Source organism: Carcharhinus amblyrhynchos, unplaced genomic scaffold, assembly GCF_965287045.1.
Source record: "Carcharhinus amblyrhynchos unplaced genomic scaffold, sCarAmb.v2.hapA scaffold_37, whole genome shotgun sequence".
Taxonomy (NCBI): domain Eukaryota; kingdom Metazoa; phylum Chordata; class Chondrichthyes; order Carcharhiniformes; family Carcharhinidae; genus Carcharhinus; species Carcharhinus amblyrhynchos.
This window is the reverse complement of record NW_027649778.1, coordinates 7,329,364-7,348,415: the sequence shown is the minus strand read 5'-3', so window position 1 is coordinate 7,348,415 and position 19,052 is coordinate 7,329,364. Positions and strand designations below refer to the sequence as shown.

Here is a 19,052-nt window from a genome sequence, read left to right as displayed (position 1 = left end):
CCTCGCCGACACGGGGAGAACATGCAGACTCCACACAGACGGTGACCCAAGCTGGGAATCGATCCTGCGTCCCTGGCACTGTGAAGCAGCAGTGCTAACCACTGTGCCACTCCCCTAACTCCTTTGCAAGTGTTAATGTAAGCCTACTCGTGACACTAACAAAATAATAAACTTTCCCCCTCTCGTTTCTCTCCTGGATTTTGCGTGGCGGAGGGGGATTAAGCTCTGATTCTGGTCGATGCCCGGGAGACCCTGGAGGGCGGGTGAGCTGGTTGCCATGGCAATGCTGCGCACTTGCGATGGGCAGGTTGATGTTGAGGGGAATTGGCCGTGCCCTCAGTGGGAGGGGGCACTGGGGCAGGGGGGCAAGAGCCTCGCCAGCCTGGTACAGAGGCAGCACTGGCCCTTTGGAGTAATTGCGTTGTTGAGAGTGGTGGTCTAACGGATGTGCTGCCTGATTCTGGGCCTGAAGGTGAATTAATTCACCAAGCCTGACTTCACTGTGGTGCCAGTTTAGTTTCTGCCATTGGATTGCAGAAAACATGGTGTGTTAAGCAATAAGTCTGCACCACCCTGCTTGTTATCCAGTGCCGGGTAGGGTGACCAGAGGCTCACAGCACAGGAACAGGCCTCTAGGCTCAGTAGGCCCCATGCTGGTATTTAAACTCCACACGAGCCTCAAATATTAACTGGGGGAGATTTTCCCACTTCCCCTCCTAGCCATGGCATGCATTGAACATAACACCTAGCACCACCGCCCCCACCCTCTGCCCCCCCCCCGGGCACAGTAGTGGTTCCTCAGCATCGGTGGCACAGGGGTTGGCACTGCTGCCTCACAGCGCCAGGGACCCAGGCTCCATTCTGGCCTCGGGTGACTGTCTGTCAGTGTGGAGTCTGCACGTTCTCCCCCGTGCTCCGGTTTCCTCCCACACTCCAAAGATGTGCAGGTTAGGTGAATTGGCCATGCTAAATTGCCCCTTAGTGTCCAAAGATGTGTAGGTTGGGTGAATTGGCCATGCTAAATCTGTCCCCCACAACTGGGGGCCACAGTCTGAACAGAACATTGAATCGGGACAGCCCTGACCTTAACAGCACTATTAGACGCTCCGCGTGCTTTCAGGGGGTCTTCCACGTGGTGTGTGTAAAATATCCCACAGGAGGAATTTAGCTGCTTATTCATCTCATTGCTGTTACTGGGATCTTGCTGTGTACTACCTGGCAGCTGTGTGTCTTCATAACAACAGTAAATTTGCTTCACACATAGTCTATCAAACTTCAGAAACTTTTTAAATTCTCTTTTTTCCTTTGATCACTTTATTATTCTCTTCTCTTGCTCTTTCTCTCTCACTCACTCTTGGTCTCTCTCTGTCTCTCTCTCTCTTTCTATCTCGAACTCTCACTCTTTGGCTCTCTCTATCTCTCTTCTCTTTCTCATTCACTCTTGCTCTCATTTTCGCTCTCCCTCTCTCGCTGATTTTCTCTCGCTCTCATTCTTTCTCTATTGCTCTATCCCTCTCTCTCTCTCTGTCTCTTTCACTCTCTATCTATCTCCATCCTGCTATCTCTCTATATCTCCCTCTCTCTCTCTAACTTTATCAGTAGCTCTCTCTCTGTCTCTCTATCTATCTCTCTCTCTATCTATCTCTCTAATCTCTCTCTGTCTCTCTCTGTCTCTATCTGTCTATCTCTCTCTGTCTCTATCTGTCTATCTCTCTCTGTCTCTATCTGTCTATCTCTCTCTTTATCCCTCTATTTCTATCTTTATGTCTCTGTCTCTGTCTGTCTCTATCTCTCTGTCTCTCTCTATTTCTATCTTTCCCTCTGTCTCTCTTTCTCTCCCTCTCTCTCTATCTCTCTAATCTCTCTTTTTCTATCTATCTATCCATCTATCTCTATCCTTCTTTAATATAGCTCTCTGTCTCTCTCTAACTCTGTCTCTCTATCTTTCTCTATCTCAATCTCTCTTTCTCTATATCTCTCTCTCTGTCCCTCTCTCCCTGCCTCTGTCTCTCCCTCCCTCTGTCTCTCCCTCCCTCTGTCTCTCCCTCCCTCTGTCTCTCCCTCCCTCTGTCTCTCCCTCCCTCTGTCTCTCCCTCCCTCTGTCTCTCCCTCTCTCTCTGTCTCTCTCGGTCTCTCTGTCTCTCCCTCTCTGTCTCTCCCTCTCTGTCTCTCCCTCTCTGTCTCTCCCTCTCTGTCTCTCCCTCTCTGTCTCTCCCTCTCTGTCTCTCTCTGGCTCTTCCTCTTTCTCTGTCTCTCTCTCTCTGTCTCTCTCTCTGTCTCTCTCTTTCTCTCTCTCTTTCTCTCTCTCTACCTCTCTGTCTGTCTGTCTGTCTCTCTCTCTCTCTCTCTCTATCCCTCTCTCCCTCTGTCTCTCCCTCTGTTTCTCTCTCTCTCTCCCTCTGTTTCTCTCTCTCTCTCTCTCTCTCTCTCTCCCTCTGTCTCTCTCTCTCCCTCTCTGTCTCGCAGGCTCGAAGGGCTAGATGGCCTACTCCTGCTCCTATTTCTTATGTTCTTATATCCTCTCTATCTCTCAGGTAGTAAGGGACAGGGAGTGCAATCAGGGCTTGGGTTTTTGCTGTTTGCTCGGGCTGATGTATCTCAGGTCAGGAGGAGCAGAAATAAAGCCGGCCCAGAAAAGGGAAGTTGGCCTTTGGAGTGCGGGTTCCTGTTGTGGTTTCACCTGAGGTAAAACCGCTTCACACCTCAGCCAGGACCCCTCGCACTAACATGTCCGACTCTTTAATCTACCCCCAGCACGAAGAGGTGCTGCCACATTATTCCCCCTCCACTTGTTCCTTGACTAAGACAGTTTCTTGACCCAGGCCCTCCAGTCAGAAGGGGTCATGGCATCATCTAAACTACAGCTGTTTCTGTGGCAACCAGTAGCCAGCACTCTCTTTCTTTAGCCAGTTCTAAAGGCATTCACCTTTAGATTTGATTTGATTTATTATTGTCACATGTATTAACAGTGAAAAGTATTGTTTCTTGCACGCTACACAGACAAAGCATACCGTTCATAGAGAAGGAAAGGGGAGAGTGCAGAATGTAGGGTTACAGTCATAGCTAGGGTGCAGAGAAAGATCAACTTAGTGCGAGGTAGGTCCATTCAGAAGTCTGACGGCAGCAGGGAAGAAGCTGTTCTTGAGTCGGTTGGTACATGACCTCAGACTTTTGTATCTTTTTTCTGACGGAAGAAGGTGGAAGAGAAAATGTCCGGGGTCCTTAATTATGCTGGCTGCTTTTCCCCGAGGCAGCGGGAAGTGTAGACGGAGTCAATGGATGGGAGGCTGGTTTGTGTGATGGATTGGGCTACACTGACGACCTTTTGTAGTTCCTTGCAGTCTTGGACAGAGCAGGAGCCCATACCAAGCTGTGATACAACCAGAAAGAATGCTTTCTGCGGTGCATCTGTAAAAGTTGGTGAGAGTCATAGTGGACATGCCAAATTTCCTTAGTCTTCCTTACTTTTACGGGCATTCACCTTTCAGTTCTTTCCAAAGCAGCAGCTCCTCCTTTGACTCCTATCAAGAGGTGGTGGGCTAAAGTACACTCAGGAAATCTGGGGTGCCGTGGCAACGTGCACGTTGTAATCTGGCAATATGGGTGGCGATGATAGAGGTTCCAATGTTCTTTCCATCACACGTATGACCAGGACTCTGCCCCGTTCTCACCACTTGGCATTTTGTTGGAAGGATTTTGCCAGGTTGGCGCTGAACCTCTTTGGTACCTTTCATGGCCATCGAGTCCTGGGGTGGGACTTGAACCTGGAACTTCTGGCTCAGAGGCAGGAATGCTAAGCCCAAAAGAGCTCCGTTCTGTCTTACTGTGTTACTCTTCTGTCTAATGTCCTGAAAATGGCTCACCTGTGGGTCACACACTTAGAATCCTAGATTCCTGCAGTGCAGAAGGAGGTCATTCGGCCCATCGAGTCTACAACCCCACCCAAGCTCTATCCCCCTAACCCCATGCATTTACCCTAGCTAGTCCCCCTGACACTAAGGGACAATTTAGCACGGCCAATCCACCTTACCCACACATCTTTGGACTTAGGAGGGAACCAGAGCAGGAAACCCATGCAGACACGAGGAGAACATGCAAACTCCACACAGACAGTGATCCAAAGCTGGAATTGAACCTGAAATCCCAGTGCTGTGAGGCGGCAGTGCTAATCACTGTGCCACCAAGAATGCCATCTTTTTTCTATTTATTTGTGGGACATGGGTGCTGCTGGCTGGGCCAGCATTTATTGCCCACCCCTAGTTGCCGTTGGAGGGCAATTGAGAGTCAACCACATTGCTGTGACTCCGGAGTCACATGCAGGCCAGACCGGGTAAGGACGGCAAATTTCCTTCCCTAAAAGACATTAATGAACCCGATGGGTTTTTCTGACAATGGTTTCATGGTCATCAGTGGATTCTTAATTCCAGATTTTTAAAATTAAGTTCAAATTCTGCCCTGGCGGGATTCGAACCCGGGTCCCCAGAACATTAACTGAGTTTCTGGCTTAATAGTCTAGTGATAATACCATTAGGCCACGGTCTTGGCATTGTGCTGAAGATTTGGCAAACAGGCTCTCATTAGTCGAGACATTGCCATAGAAAATGCACCAGGGACCAGTTAACTGCCAAGCTTCCTTTTCAAATTCAAATCAGGCAGATTAATCTGGATTGGTCAGTACGTTGCCATGGGGTATGAGCCAGGGTATGGCTGCCCCGAAGCTCTTGTTTAGTTGAAAAAGATGCGATGCATGGAGATTTTTTTTTCTTTGCAAAGGGGCAAGGCCTGGTATGTGAGTACATGTCACTTCTAGCATGCGTTAGCGAGCCTCAGTGCCGTTGTGGACAGATAACGTTAAGTTGGTTGTCGGTGTAATTCTCAGCGCAATCAGGATTGTTTAGCAAATGCTGCCCAATTGTGAATCATGCTGAGTTTTGCTGGCTTGGACTGCTTGGGTATGAGCAGGATGTAACAAAGAACATTACTGCACAGGAACAGGCCCTTCGACCCTCCAAGCCTGCACCCATTGTGATGCCCTAACTGAACTAAAACCCTACGCACTTACGGAATCCGTATCCTTCCATTCCCGTCCCATTCATGTATAGCTGCCCCTTAAATGCTGCTATCGTTCATCCTCTCACCACCTCCCATATTCCAGACATTCACCACCCTCTGTGTAAAGAACTTGCCTCGCACATCTCCTCTAACCTTTTCGCCGCGCGCCATAAACCTGTGTCCCCTTGTACATGATTTTCCTACCTGAGAAAAGGAGCGTCTGAACATCCACTCTGTCTGTGCCACTCATAATCTTGTAAACCTCTATCAGATCACCCTTCAACCTCCAGTGAGAACAAACCGAGTTTATCCAACCTCTCCTCATCTCTAATAACCTCCAGACCAGGCAACATCCTGGTAAACCTCTCCTGTACCATCTCCAACACATCCACATCATTCTGGCAGTGCGGCGACCAGAATTGTACAAACTATTCGATTTGATTTGATTTATTATTGTCACTTGTATTAGTGTGCAGTAAAAAGTATTGTTTCGTGCGCGCTAAACAGACATAGAATACCGTTCATAGAGAAGGAAAGGAGAGAGTGCAGAATGTAGTGTTACAGTCACAGGGTGTAGAGAAAGATCAACTTAATTCCAAATGAGGCCTAACTAAGGTCCAGTACAGCTCAACCTGCCACTTTTTATATTCAGTGCCCCGACTGAGGAAGGCAAGTATGCTGTCTGCCTTCATAGAATCATAGAATCCTACAGTGCAGAAGAAGGCTATTCAGCCCATTGAGTCTGCACTGACCACAATCCCACCCAGACACTATCTCCATAACCCCATGCATTTACCCTAGCTAGTCCCCCTGATGCTAAGGGGCAATTTAGCATGGCCAATCCACCTAACCTCCACCTCTTTGGACACTAAGGGGCAATTTAGCATGGCCAATCCACCTAACCTCCACCTCTTTGGACACTAAGGGGCAATTTAGCATGGCCAATCCACCTAACCTCCACCTCTTTGGACACTAAGGGGCAATTTAGCATGGCCAATCCAAACATCTTTGGGCTGTGGAAGGAATCCAGAGCACCCGGAAGAAACCCAGGCAGACACAGGGAGAATGTGCAAACTCCACATGGACAGTGACCCAAGGCTGGAATCGAACCCGTGTCCCCGGCGCTGTGAGGCAGTCGTGCCAACCACCGTGCCGCCCCAAACCTTCTTGACCACCTTCTCCATCTGCGTTGCCACATTCAGTGATGGGTGGACATGTACGCCCAGATCTCTCTAGCCTGTCAATACCCCTAAGAGTTCTACTATTTACTGTATAATTCCTGTATGCTTTGGACGTTCCAGAATGCGTTACCTCACATTAATTTTTGCAAACAGCCTAAAGTTTGATAGAAGTCATTGGGGCACAAGGCCTCCATACCTGGCATCACACTGGCATTAAAATTCATACACCGCATTACTCAATTGTGTGGAGGGCGGAACATTATTTTGGCTTTACGGCTGCATCCTGTTAGTTGAGATTAGCTTTCGATTGGCGACTCCATCATAGCCGCTAGTGTCATCTGCGGCTCGAATTTCTGAGATACCTTCCCCTTCCGGCTAATCTGAGGGCCAAACTCATGACGGGCTGGTGTCCACCATCTTTGGCTCAAAGATGGCGGCCATTGGTTCGTCATGAGTTGGCATGACGTACAGCAAGTGATGGTCCGATCAGAGTGAGCAGTTGCCTCCTTACTAAGCTGTCGATAAGGCCCATCCTGTAGCGCTTGGCACTGGAGGAATCCTGACACACTTGTTGACCAGTGAAAGTTGGCGTCCAGATGGGCAGTGTTGGCGAACCCACTGGCCAATTTCTCAACTATAGCCTCCGAAGAAAGGGAGTTCATTAGACTGTACATTTCGAAGATGAATCTGCATGCAGGGTGATGGGGTGGCACAATGCTGCCTCACAGCGCCAGAGGCCCAGGTTCGATTCCAACCTCGGGTCACTGACTGTGTGCAGTTCTCACGTTCTCCCTGTGTCTGCGTGGCTTTCCTCCCACAGTCTGAAAGACATGCTGGTTAGATGCATTGGCCGTGCTAAATTCTCCCTCAGTGCATCCAACCTGCATGTCTTTTGGACTATGGGAGGAAACCAGAGCACCTGGAGGAAACCCACCAGGTGTGGCGACCAGGGGATTTTCACATTGACTTCACTGCAGTGTTAATGTAAGCTGACATTAACAAATAAACCTTAAACTGTCCTTTGCAAACAGCATGAAGATGTCCGTGCTTTGCACATTTTTCAACCAAGCAAAAACTTGGGGAAGAGTAAATGTATTCACAGATTAGAACCCTCCATAGCAATGCCTCTACCAATCAAGAGTCCGCTTGCCAACCAATCAGCACCCTCTTCCCGTGCAATATAAATTTTTTTTTTGCGAACCTGTCCTGGTGAGTGCAAGACAAAGATTCTACTGCATGTCTCTTTTTTTCCACCAACATTTAAATGACTTCCCTAGTCTTAAACGGCAATAAAGGCCAATGTGCCATTTGTCTCCCTGATTGTTTGCTGCACATACATGTGAACTTTGTGTTCCGCGTATGACCACATCCATGTCCCAAAGAACATCAATATTTCCAGGTTCCACATCTTTCATAAGAATAAAAAATACTTCTGAGATTCTGAAACTAATTGTACCAGCCTAACGGGGCAGGAAGGGGGGGTGGGGTGGTGGGGGGCTGGTTGTTGTGCGGGGGATATGGTAGCGTAGTGGTATTGTCACTGGACTAGTAATCCAGTAATGTCCTGGGGGACCCAGGTTTGAATCCCACAACAGGAAATGGTGAAATTGGAATTCAATAAAACCTCTCTGGAATTAAGAATCTACTAACGCCCATTGTCGGAAAAACCCATCTGTTTCACTGATGTCCCTTTAGGGAAGGAAATCTGCTGTCCTTACCCAGTCTGGCCTACATGTGACTCCAGAGCCACAGCGATGTGGTTGACTCAACTGTCCTCAAGCAACTAGGGATGGGCAATAAATGCTGGCCCAGCCAGTGATGCTCATGTCCCACAAACTAATTTAAAAAAACTGTTGAGATGAACCCATTCTGCATTTAGAATCACAGAATCCCTACAGTACAGAAGGAGGCCATTCAGCCCATCATGCCTGCACTGACCACAGTCCTACCCTATCATCATAACCCCACATATTTACCCTCTAATCCCTGGGAAGCTAGGGGCAATTTAGCATGACCAATCCACCTAACCCACACACGTTTGACACTAAGGAGCAATTTAGCATGGCCAATCCACCTAACACGCATATCTTTGGAGTGTGGGAGGAAACCAGAGCACCTGGAGGAAACCCATGCAGACATGGGGAGAATGTGCAAACTCCATACAGACAGTGACCCAAGCTGGGAATGGAGCTCGGGTCCCTGGTGCCATGAGGCAGCAGTGCCAACCACTGTGCTGCCCCCATACCGAATATCAAATGGAGGTTCTCCTCTGGGCAACCTAGGTACCAGCTGGCCAATGATGGCAGTGACGATTTTGATACTGACTTTGACCCGCCAAACAAACGCTATTCTGACCGAATAAATCGTCCACTGCAGTTAAGGGTCTTGGTTCGGCAAGTGGCGGATGATAAGGCGGCAGTGTGCAGCACTAAGCAAGAGCAAAGCCGGACTGATTGTGTCAAATCCAACTTCACCTTCTTCTCTTGCCCTCTCTTTTTAGGAGGTCAAGGTCATCTCAGGACGCCAGCCAATCAGAAACCCTGTAGGGATGCTGTAAAGCCAGGTGACTCTGGGAAGGTGGCTGAATGTTAAAGATGGCAACGCAGTACAACAATGAACTGAAATGTGTTAGCGTAGAGTGGGACTTCCTTCAAGGACTACTCGTAAAGAACCAACCAGTCCCTTGGTAAGAATTGTGTGGCTTCACGCTAACCTTGGTGGCGCAGTGGTCATGTCACTCGTAATCCAGAGGCCTGATGTAATTCATGCTCTTTGGTGGGAGAGGGGGTTCGAATCCCACCAGGGCAGGCTGGTGGAATTAAAATTCAATGATATAGACATAGAAACGTAGGAGATAGGAGCATGAGGAGGCCGTTCGGCCCTTCAAGCCTGCTCTGCCCTTCTTCACGAACATGGTTGATTGTCCAACTCAATAGCCTAATCCTGCTTTCTCCCCATAACCTTTGATCCCATTCGCCCCAAGTGCTATATCCCAACCGCCTCTTGAATACATTCAATGTTTTGGCATCAACTACTTCCCGTGGTAATGAAATTCACAGGCTCACCACTCTTTGGGTGAAGAAATGTCTTCCCATCTCCATCTTAAATTTGATTTTGATTTGAATTGATTTGACTTATTATTGTCAAAGATATTAGTATACAATGAAAAATATTGTTTCTTGCGCGCTATACAGACAAAGCATAGCATTTGTAGAGAAGGAAAGGAGAGAGTGCAGAATGTAGTGTTACAGTCATAGCTAGGGTGTAGAGAAAGATCAACTTCATGCAAGGTAGGTCCATTCAAAAGTCTGACGGCAGCAGGGAAGAAGCTGTTCTTGAGTCAGTTGGTACGTGACCTCAGACTTTTGCGTCCTTTTTCTGATGGAAGAAGGTGGAAGAGAGAATGTACGAAGTTGTTAGTAACAGTCTACCCCAAATCCTCAGATTGTGGCACCTGGTTCTGGACACCCCCGCCACTGGGAGCATCCTCCCTGCACTTACCCTGTCTGATCCTGTTAGAATTTTATAAGTTTCTATGAAATCCCTCCTCATTCGTCTGAACTCCAGTGAAAACAATCCTAACCTAGTCAGTCTCTCTTCGTACATCAGTCCCGCCATCCCCGGAATCAGCCTGGTAAACCCTTGCTGCACTCCCTCGAGAACAAGAGCAACCTTCCTCAGAAAAGGAGACCAAAACTGCACACGATACTCTCGGTGTAGCCTCACCAAGGCCCCTGTATAATTGCAACGAGAATTCGTAAATTCAATTAGTTATAGAGCCTTAGCGATATACAAGATGGAAAACTCCCCCTTGGCCAAGCAAAAAAAAATCTGGAATTGAAAACTAGTCTCAGTAATGGTGACCAGGAAATTCTCAATGATTATCACAATGTCCTTTAGTGAGGGAAATCTGCCGTCCTTATCGGCCTGGCCTACATGTGACTCCAGACCCACAGCAACGTGGTTGACTCTTAACTGCCCTCTGAAGTGGGCCAAGTGAGGCCCTCAGTTCAAGGGGCAATTAGTTTACAAAAAGCTTATATATTAGTGCCGCAAGTAGGCTCACATTAACACTGCGATGAAGATACTGCAAAAATCCCCCCAGTCGCCACACTCCGGCGCCTGTTCGGGTAACACTGAGGGAGAATTTAGCACGGCCAGTGCACCCTAACCAGCATGTCTTTCGGACTTGTGGGAGGAAGCCGGGGGAAAATTAGGGCAACAAATTCTGGCGCGCCAGAAGACTCTTTCTTGAGAAAGAGTCCAACTCCTCATTTGAGTTGTGTGGGGTTGAGGGAAGGGCAAAAGTGATCCTTTTCCAACCTGTTGATCGCCTGACCGATTTATGAATCATCCAACGCCATTATATGCTGCAGGAAAGCAGTAGAAAATTCTTTAGTTGGGTTTAGCCAACCTCCAGAAGTCAGGTGGTTATATTTGCGGCCAATTGTAACAGGAAGTTGCGCTCGGAAGGATCTACAGTCAGAAGAAATAGGTGGGGGTGTTATTGAGTACTGAACTTACGAGAGGCTAAGTCGGTTAGGATTATATTCACTGGAGTTTAGAAGAGTGAGAGGGGATCTTGTAGAAATGTATAAAATTCTAACAGGGTTAGACAGTAAGAAGTCTCACAACACCAGGGTTAAAGTCCAACAGGTTTATTTGGAATCACGAGCTTTCGGAGCGCTGCTCCTTCATCAGGTGAGTGGAGGTAGGTTCACAAACACGGCATATATAGACAGAGACATAATTGCAAGATAATTACAGGTTAGAATGTGAAGAATTTGTAATTATTTTGCAATTGTGTCTCTGCCTATATATGCTGTGTTTGTGAACCTTCCTCCACTCACCTGAGGAAGGAGCAGTGCTCCAAAAGCTCGTGATTCCAAATAAACCTGTTGGACTTAAACCTGGTTTGTGAGACTTCTTACATGTGCTGGTGAGGCAGCACCGTGACCCCTCTCTTTCCCCCACCATCTCCCCTAATCATTTTACCTTAAACTATAAAGGGTTGTGAACGTAGCCTAGTCCATCACACAAACCAGCCTCCCATCCATTGACTCTGTGTACAATTCCTGCGGCATAATCAAGGACCCCACACACCCAGACATTCTCTCTTCCACCTTCTTCCGTTGGGAAAAAGATACAAAAGTCTGATGTCATGAACCAATCGACTCATAATGTGGAGATGCTGCATTGGACTGGGATGGGCAGAGTAAGAAGTTTCACAACACCAGGTTAAAGCTTTGACAAAGAGTCATCTGGACTCGAAACATCAGCTTTTTTCTCTCCTTACAGACGCTGCCAGACCTGCTGAGATTTTCCAGCATTTTCTTGTTAGGTTAAAGTCCCCATAAGATGTCTCACAACACTGAGTTAAAGTCCAGCAGGTTTATTTGGAATCACAAGCTTTCGGAGATAGGTTCACAAACACAGACAGAGATACTATTGCAAGATAATTACAGGTTCTTCACAGTCCAATCTGTAATTATCTTGCAATTTTGCCTTTGTCTATATATGCTGTGTTTGTGAACCTACCTCCACTCACCTGAGGTAGGAGCAGCACTCCGCAAGCTCGTGATTCCAAATAACCCTGTTGGACTTTAACTTGGAGTTGTGAGCCTGCTTACGGTGCCCACCCCAGTCCAACGCTCAGAAAGGACAGCAGGACTAGAGGGCACAGCCTCAAGATAAGGGGGGGCAGTTTAGAACGGAGTTGAGGAGGAACTTCTTCACTCAAGGGGTGGTGAATCTCTGGAATTCTCTGCCCGTTGAAGTGGTGGAGGCTGCCTCGCTAAATATATTTAAGGAATGGGTAGATAGGTTTTTGGTAGGCAAGGGGATTAAGGGTTATGGGGAGAAAGCGGGAAAGTGGAACTGAGCCACTTCAGATCAGCCATGATCTTGTTGAATGGCGGGGCAGGCTCGAAGGGCTAGATGGCCTACTCCTGCTCCTATTTCTTATGTTCTTATGTTAACGCCAGCATCTCCACATCAGGGTTGATTCAGAAAGAATGTTCTCGATGGTGGGGGGGGGGGGGGGGGGGTCCAGAATTAGGGTTTGTACTTTGAGGATTAGAACTGAGGTGAGGAGACATTTCTTCACCCAGAGGGTGGCGAATGTGTGGAATTCACTCCCACAGAAAGTAGTTGAGGCCAAAGCGTTGTCTGATTTCAAGAAGAAATTAGATACAGCTCTTGGGGTTGAAGGGATTGAGGGATATGGAGGTGTACGGGGGATCAGGATATTGAATTCGATGATCATCATAGAAATCATAGAAACCCTGCAGTGCAGAAAGAGACCATTCCGCCCATCGAGTCTGCACTGACCACAATCCCACCCAGGCCCTACCCCCATATCCGTACATATTTTACCCACTAACCTCTAACCTATGCATCTACAGTCAATTTAGCATGGCCAATCAGCTTAACCCACACATTTTTGGACTGTGGGAGGTAACCGGAGCACCCGGAGGAAACCCACGCAGACACAAGGAGAATGTGCAAACGCCACACAGACAGTGACCCGAGCCGGGAATCGAACCCAGGTCCTTGGAGCTGTGAAGCAGCAGTGCTAACCCACTGTGCTACCGTCCCCCATGATCAAAATGAATGGTGGAGCAGGCTCGAAGGCCTGAATGGCCTCCTCCTGCCTCTCATTCCCATGTGAAATTGCTAGTGTTTACTCATCTCTTTGACCCTACCTGAGCTTACCTGTTGCTGAAGCCCTCATTCATACCTGCATCACCTCTGGACTCTCTTAGCCCCTGCCCTCTGCATTCTCCTGAAGCCTCAGTTCATCCATCCTGCTGCCGTCTGTCGCAATTGCGCCAAGTCCTTTTCACCCATGGTCGTTTGCTCGCTCACGTGCATTGGCTGACGCTCTGGCAAAGGTAATGTTAAAACTCCCGATCTTTTCAAACCCCTCCCGGAAGGGGAAATGAAAATAATGACCTGAACTGTTTCTTGTCCTCCTGCTCTGGGGATAGTCTTGCTGTTCCCCCTGCCACCCCACCTCTGCATATCAGCCTTGATCGAATGGCGGAGCAGAATCGATGGGCCGAATGGCTCCCTTATCTTTTGAACTTAACTCCCCATCAGGGGAGGCGATGGCCTAGTGGTTTCTCACTCGACTATTAATTACAGAAACTCAGCTAATGTTCTTGGGGTTTGAATTCCGCCATGGCAGATGGTGGAATTTGAATTCAAATAAAAAAAATTTGGAATTAAGAATCTACTGATGACCGTGAAACCATTGTCGGAAAAACAGTTCGCTAAATCCAGAATCCATCAGGCAAACCAACCTCCCATCCCTTGGCTCTGCCTATACTTCCCGCTACCTTGGAAAAGCAGCCAGCATAATCAAGGCCCCCATGCACCCCGGACATTCTCTCTTCCACCTTCTTCCTTTGGGAAAAAGATACAAAAGTCTGAGGTCACGTACCAACCGACTCAAGAACAGCTTCTTCCCTGCTGCCAACAGACTTTTGAATGGACCCACCTTGTATTAAGTTGACCTTTCTCTACACCCTAGCTATGACTGTAACACTACGTTCTGCATTCACTCATTTACTTCTCTATGAACGGTATGTATAGCGTGCAAGAAACAATAATTTTCACTGTGTGCATGTGACAACACTAAGCCAAATCAAACCTAAATCAAACCAAAATTAATAGTCCATTGATAATACCACTAGGCCATTGCCTCCCCCAGAGATGACCCTTGTCAATTGTCAGAAGAACCTTCTGGTTCACTAATGTCCCTTTAGGGAAGGAAATCTGCCGTCCTTGCCTTGTCTGGCCTACATGTGACTCCAGAACCACAGCGATGTGGTTGACTCTCAACTGCCCCTCTGAAATGGCCGAGCGAGACAGTCGGTTAAAGGACAACTTTAAGGGATGGGTAATAAATGGGGGCCCGGGCAGCGACAGTCATGTCCCACGAACAAATGGAAAGAAAAATCCTTCAGGATCTCAGCGCTGCTGCAGTTCTGGCCTCTAGACCACTTTTCGCACAGTAGCACAGTGGGTAGCACTGCTGCTTCACAACTCCAGGGACCCGGGTTCAAATCCCGGCTTGGGTCACTGTCTGTGTGGAGTTTGCACATTCTCCCCATGTCTGTGTGGGTTTCCTCCAGGTGCTCCAGTTTTGTCCCACAGTCCAAAGATGTGCAGGTTAGGTTGATTCGCCATGCTAAATTGACCCTTAGGGTCCTGAGATGCATAGGTTAGAGGGATTAGTGGGTAAATATGTGGGGGTAGAGCCTGGTTGGGATTGTGGTCAGTGCAGACTCAATGGGCCAAATGGCCTCTTTCTGCACCGTAGGATTTCTGATTCTACGATTCTAATTTTCATCCTGATTTTTTATTCATTTGTGGGACACGGGCGTTGCTGGCTGGGCCAGCATTTATTGCCCATCTCTACTTGCCCTCAGAGGTCAGTCGAGAGTCAACTACATTGCTGTGGTTCTGGAATCACGTGTAGGCCAGACAGGGTAAGGACGGCAGATTTCCTTCCCTAAAGAGACCTTAATGAACCAGATGGGTTTTTCCGACAATGCTTTCATGGTCATCAGTAGGTCCTTAATTCCAGATTTTTTTTATTGAATTCAAATTCCACCACCTACCGTGTTGGGATTCGAACCCGGGTCCCCCAGAACGTTAGCTGAGTTTCTGGATTAATAGTCTCGCAATAATACCACTAACCCACTGTCTCCCTTGGCGTCTGGGTCTTCAGCTGCCTGGACCCCGAGCTCTGGAATTCCCCACTCCCCACAGTCTCTCTGCCTCTCTATCCATCTCTCTCCTCCTTTCAGACCCTCCTTAATGCCAAACTCTCTGCCCGAACGTTGCGTCTTTTGATCTAATATTGCTGTATGTTTCTCAGGGTCCCAATTTGTTTGGGGTTATTATATGTTTAGGTGCTCTATGACTTCAGGTTGCATTGTTCTAACACACTGTGAGGACTAGGCTGATTAATTAGCATGTTCTTCCAACCCAATCCTTGGAATGCTGTCAGGATAATCCGTGTCAGGGCAACTGAGGATGTTTCTGGGAAGAACACTTCCTTTGTTTGCTCTCAGTGTGTGTCACATTTAGCACAAGCGAGGAAATCTGCAGTTCCCAGGTGGCAAAATGGCAACATGACACAGTGCGGTGTAACACAGACTGACGGCAAAATCTGGCAGGATTCCTGAGGGTGCGTCAATATTTACAGAGGGTCCCCTGGGGAGTGTGTCAGTATTTACAGAGGGTCCCCCGGGGAGTGTGTCAGTATTTACAGGGGATCCCCGGGGACTGTGTCAGTTTTTACAAGGGATCCCCAGGGACTATGTCACTTTTTACAGGGGATCCCGGGGAGTGTGTCAGTATTTACAGGGAATCCCTGGGGAGTGTGTCAGTATTTACAGGGAATCCCCGGGGAGTGTGTCAGTATTTACGGGGGGTCCCGGGGAGTGTGTCAGTATTTATAGGGAATCCCTGGGGAGTGTGTCAGTATTTACAGGGAATGCCCGGGGAGTGTGTCAGTATTTACAGGGGGTCCCCGGGGAGTGTGTCAGTATTTACAGGGAATCGCTGGGGAGTGTGTCACTATTTACAGGGAATGCCCGGGGAGTGTGTCAGTATTTACAGGGGGTCCCCGGGGAGAGTGTCAGTATTTATAGGGAATCCCTGGGGAGTGTGTCAGTATTTACGGGGGGGTCCCGGGGAGTGTGTCAGTATTTACAGGGGGTCCCCGGGGAGTGTGTCAGTATTCACAGGGGGTCTCCGGGGAGTGTGTCAGTATTTACAGGGGGTCCCCGGGGAGTGTGTCAGTATTTACAGGGGGTCCCCGGGGAGTGTGTCAGTATTTACAGGGGGTCCCCGGGGAGTGTGTCAGTATTCACAGGGGGTCTCCGGGGAGTGTGTCAGTATTTACAGGGGGTCCCCGGGGAGTGTGTCAGTATTTACAGGGGGTCCCCGGGGAGTGTGTCAGTATTTACAGGGGGTCCCTGGGGAGTGTGTCAGTATTTATAGGGGGTCCCTGGTGGAGTGTGTCCGTATTTATAGGGGGGTCCTGGGGAGTGTGTCAGTATTTACAGGGGGGTCCCCGGGGGGGAGTGTGTCAGTATCTACAGGGGGTTCCCGGGGAATGTGTCAGTATTTACAGGGGGTCCCCGGGGAGTGTGCCAGTATTTACAGGGAGTCCCCGGGGAGTGTGTCAGTATTTACAGGGGGTCCCCGGGGAGTGTGTCAGTATTTACAGGGGGGTCCCTGGTGGTGTGTCAGTATTTACAGGGGGGTCCCCGGGGAGTGTGTCAGTATTTACAGGGGGGTCCCTGGTGGAGTGTGTCTGTATTTACAGGGGGTCCCCAGGGAGTGTGTCAGTATTTACAGGGGGTCCCCAGGGAGTGTGTCAGTATTTACAGGGGATCCCCGGGGAAGTGTGTCAGTATTTACAGGGGGGTCCCCAGGGAGTGTGTCAGTATTTACAGGGGGTCCCTGGGGAGTGTGTCAGTATTTACAGGGGGGTCCCCGGGGGGGAGTGTGTCAGTATTTACAGGGGGGTCCCCGGGGGGGAGTGTGTCAGTATTTACAGGGGGTCCCCGGGGGAGTGTGTCAGTATTTACAGGGGGTCCCTGGGGAGTGTGTCAGTATTTACAGGGGGGTCCCCGGGGGAGTGTGTCAGTATTTACAGGGGGGTCCCCGGGGGAGTGTGTCAGTATTTACAGGGGGTCCCTGGGGAGTGTGTCAGTATTTACAGGGGGGGTCCCTGGGGAGTGTGTCAGTATTTACAGGGGGTCCCCAGGGAGTGTGTCAGTATTTACAGGGGCTCCCCAGGGAGTGTGTCAGTATTTATAGGGGGTCCCTGGCGAGTGTGTCAGTATTTACAGGGGGGTCCCCGGGGGGGAGTGTGTCAGTATTTACAGGGGCTCCCCAGGGAGTGTGTCAGTATTTACAGGGGGTCCCTGGGGAGTGTGTCAGTATCTACAGCGGGTCCCGGAAGCAGGGTGGGTGTGTATGTGTCAGTATTTACAGGAATGTGCCAGTAGTTACAGGAATGAGCGGGGTGGGGAGGGGGTCACTGGTTGTGTGACCCCTTTTCTCATTCCAGTGGCGCAGCAGCCTCCCAGCAGCCCTCCGAAAGGGGACAACCACCTTGGAAGTAGGAGGCTGTTTGACTTGTGATCCTACGCAGCACCCCCTTAGCCAGGCGCTGAGGCGATACTGCAGCAGATAGATTGCACAGAGAGCGGGTGTCATGTGACAGTGACCCTGAGGCACGGGGAGGGGAGGGGATGGGGGAGCAGTGCGGAGAGACCCATCGGAGCTGAACGAGGGGGAGGGTGAAGATATATGCAGCAAATTGTAGCCAAAGCACGTTTGGATGCCATAAATGAGCGCAGCCCGGAGATTAATCTCTGTTCCGTTAATGGGAACACTCACTGACATCAAAACATGGAAGATATGAAGGGCGGCGCGGTGGCACAGTGGTTAGCATTGCTGCCTCACAGTGCCAGGGACTCAGGTTCGATTCCCTGGCCTTGGGTCACTGTCTGTGTGGAGTCTGCACATTCTCCCTGTGTCTGCGTGGGTTTCTTCCCACAATCCAAAGATGAGCAGGGTAGGCGGATTGGCCATGCTAAATTGCCCCTTAGTGACCCAGAATGCGTAGGTTAGAGGGATTAGCGGGGTAAATATGTGAGGAATAGGGCCTGGGTGGTATAGGCTGGATGGGCTGAATGGCCTCCTTCTGCACTGTAGGATTCTGTGATTCTATATAGTGGCTCACTAACCTTCCCAGCCAATTGCAATTAAGGCTTGGACATAAGCAGGGTACAATACAGAATAAAATCGGGTCAGTGTTGTTGGCAACAGTGTGTAAGGGCGGCACAGTGGTTAGCACTGCTGCCTCGCAGCGCCAGGGACTCGGGTTCAATTCTGGCCTGGGACAAGATGATAAAAGGTCTGGATGAAAGCAGATGTGGAGTGGATGCTTCCTCTTGTGGGACATTCTAAGATGAGAGGTCTTAGGATAAGGGGCAGCAAATTTAAAACAGAGCTGGGGGAGAAACTACTTCTCCCAAAGGGTTGTGAATCTGTGGAATTCACTACCCCAAAGTGCGGTGGGTGCTGGGACAGTGAGTAAATTTGAGGAGGAGTTAGACAGATGTTTAATTGGTAATGGGTTGAAGGGTAATGGGGAGAAGGCAGGAAAATGAGGATGAGGAGCGTATCAGCCATGATCCAATGGCAGAGTGGACTCGATGGGCCGAATGGCCTAATTCCGCTCCTCTATCTTATGAACTCGGGTATCTGCCTGTGAGGGGTCTGCACGTTCTCCCCATGTCTGCGTGGGTTTCCTCAGGATGCCCTGGTTTCCCCCCCACAGTATGGAAGACATGCTGGTTAGGGTGCATTGGCCATGTTAAATTCTCTCTCAGTGTACCCGAACAGGCACTGGAGTGTGGCGCCCAGGGGATTTTCACAGTAATTTCATTGCAGTGTTAATGTAAGCCTTGTGACACTAATAAGTAAACTTTAAACCCTGAGTATTACAAGACGTGACAACCCTAACTATATCACACAGGGAGTGTTTCAGGTCTCGGGTATATATTACTCTGCCGCAGTGCTACTTTTTTTTCCATTCGTGGGACATGACCATCGCAGGCGACACCCAGGCTTTGTTGCCAATGCCTAATTGCCCTTGAGAGGGTGGTGGTGAGCCACGATCCTGAGGGGCTGCAGTCCGTGTGGTGTAGGTACACCCCCAGTGCTGTTAGGGGGAAGACAGTGCCAGGATTTTGACCCAGCGACAAATGAAGGAACTTTTCCAAG

At 49.2% G+C, this 19,052-nt stretch overlaps 1 protein-coding gene across 1 annotated transcript in view; it reads left to right on the top strand.

Moving 5' to 3' along the window:
- npas1 (neuronal PAS domain protein 1) overlaps positions 1-19,052 on the top strand; it is a 382,645-nt gene that overhangs the window by 109,842 nt on the left and 253,751 nt on the right. Inside the window, exon 2 of the mRNA XM_080218356.1 lies at positions 8,734-8,919. Coding sequence (XP_080074482.1) covers positions 8,819-8,919 — 101 coding nt within the window. The 5' untranslated portion in view covers positions 8,734-8,818. The remainder of the gene's footprint in view (positions 1-8,733; positions 8,920-19,052) is intronic.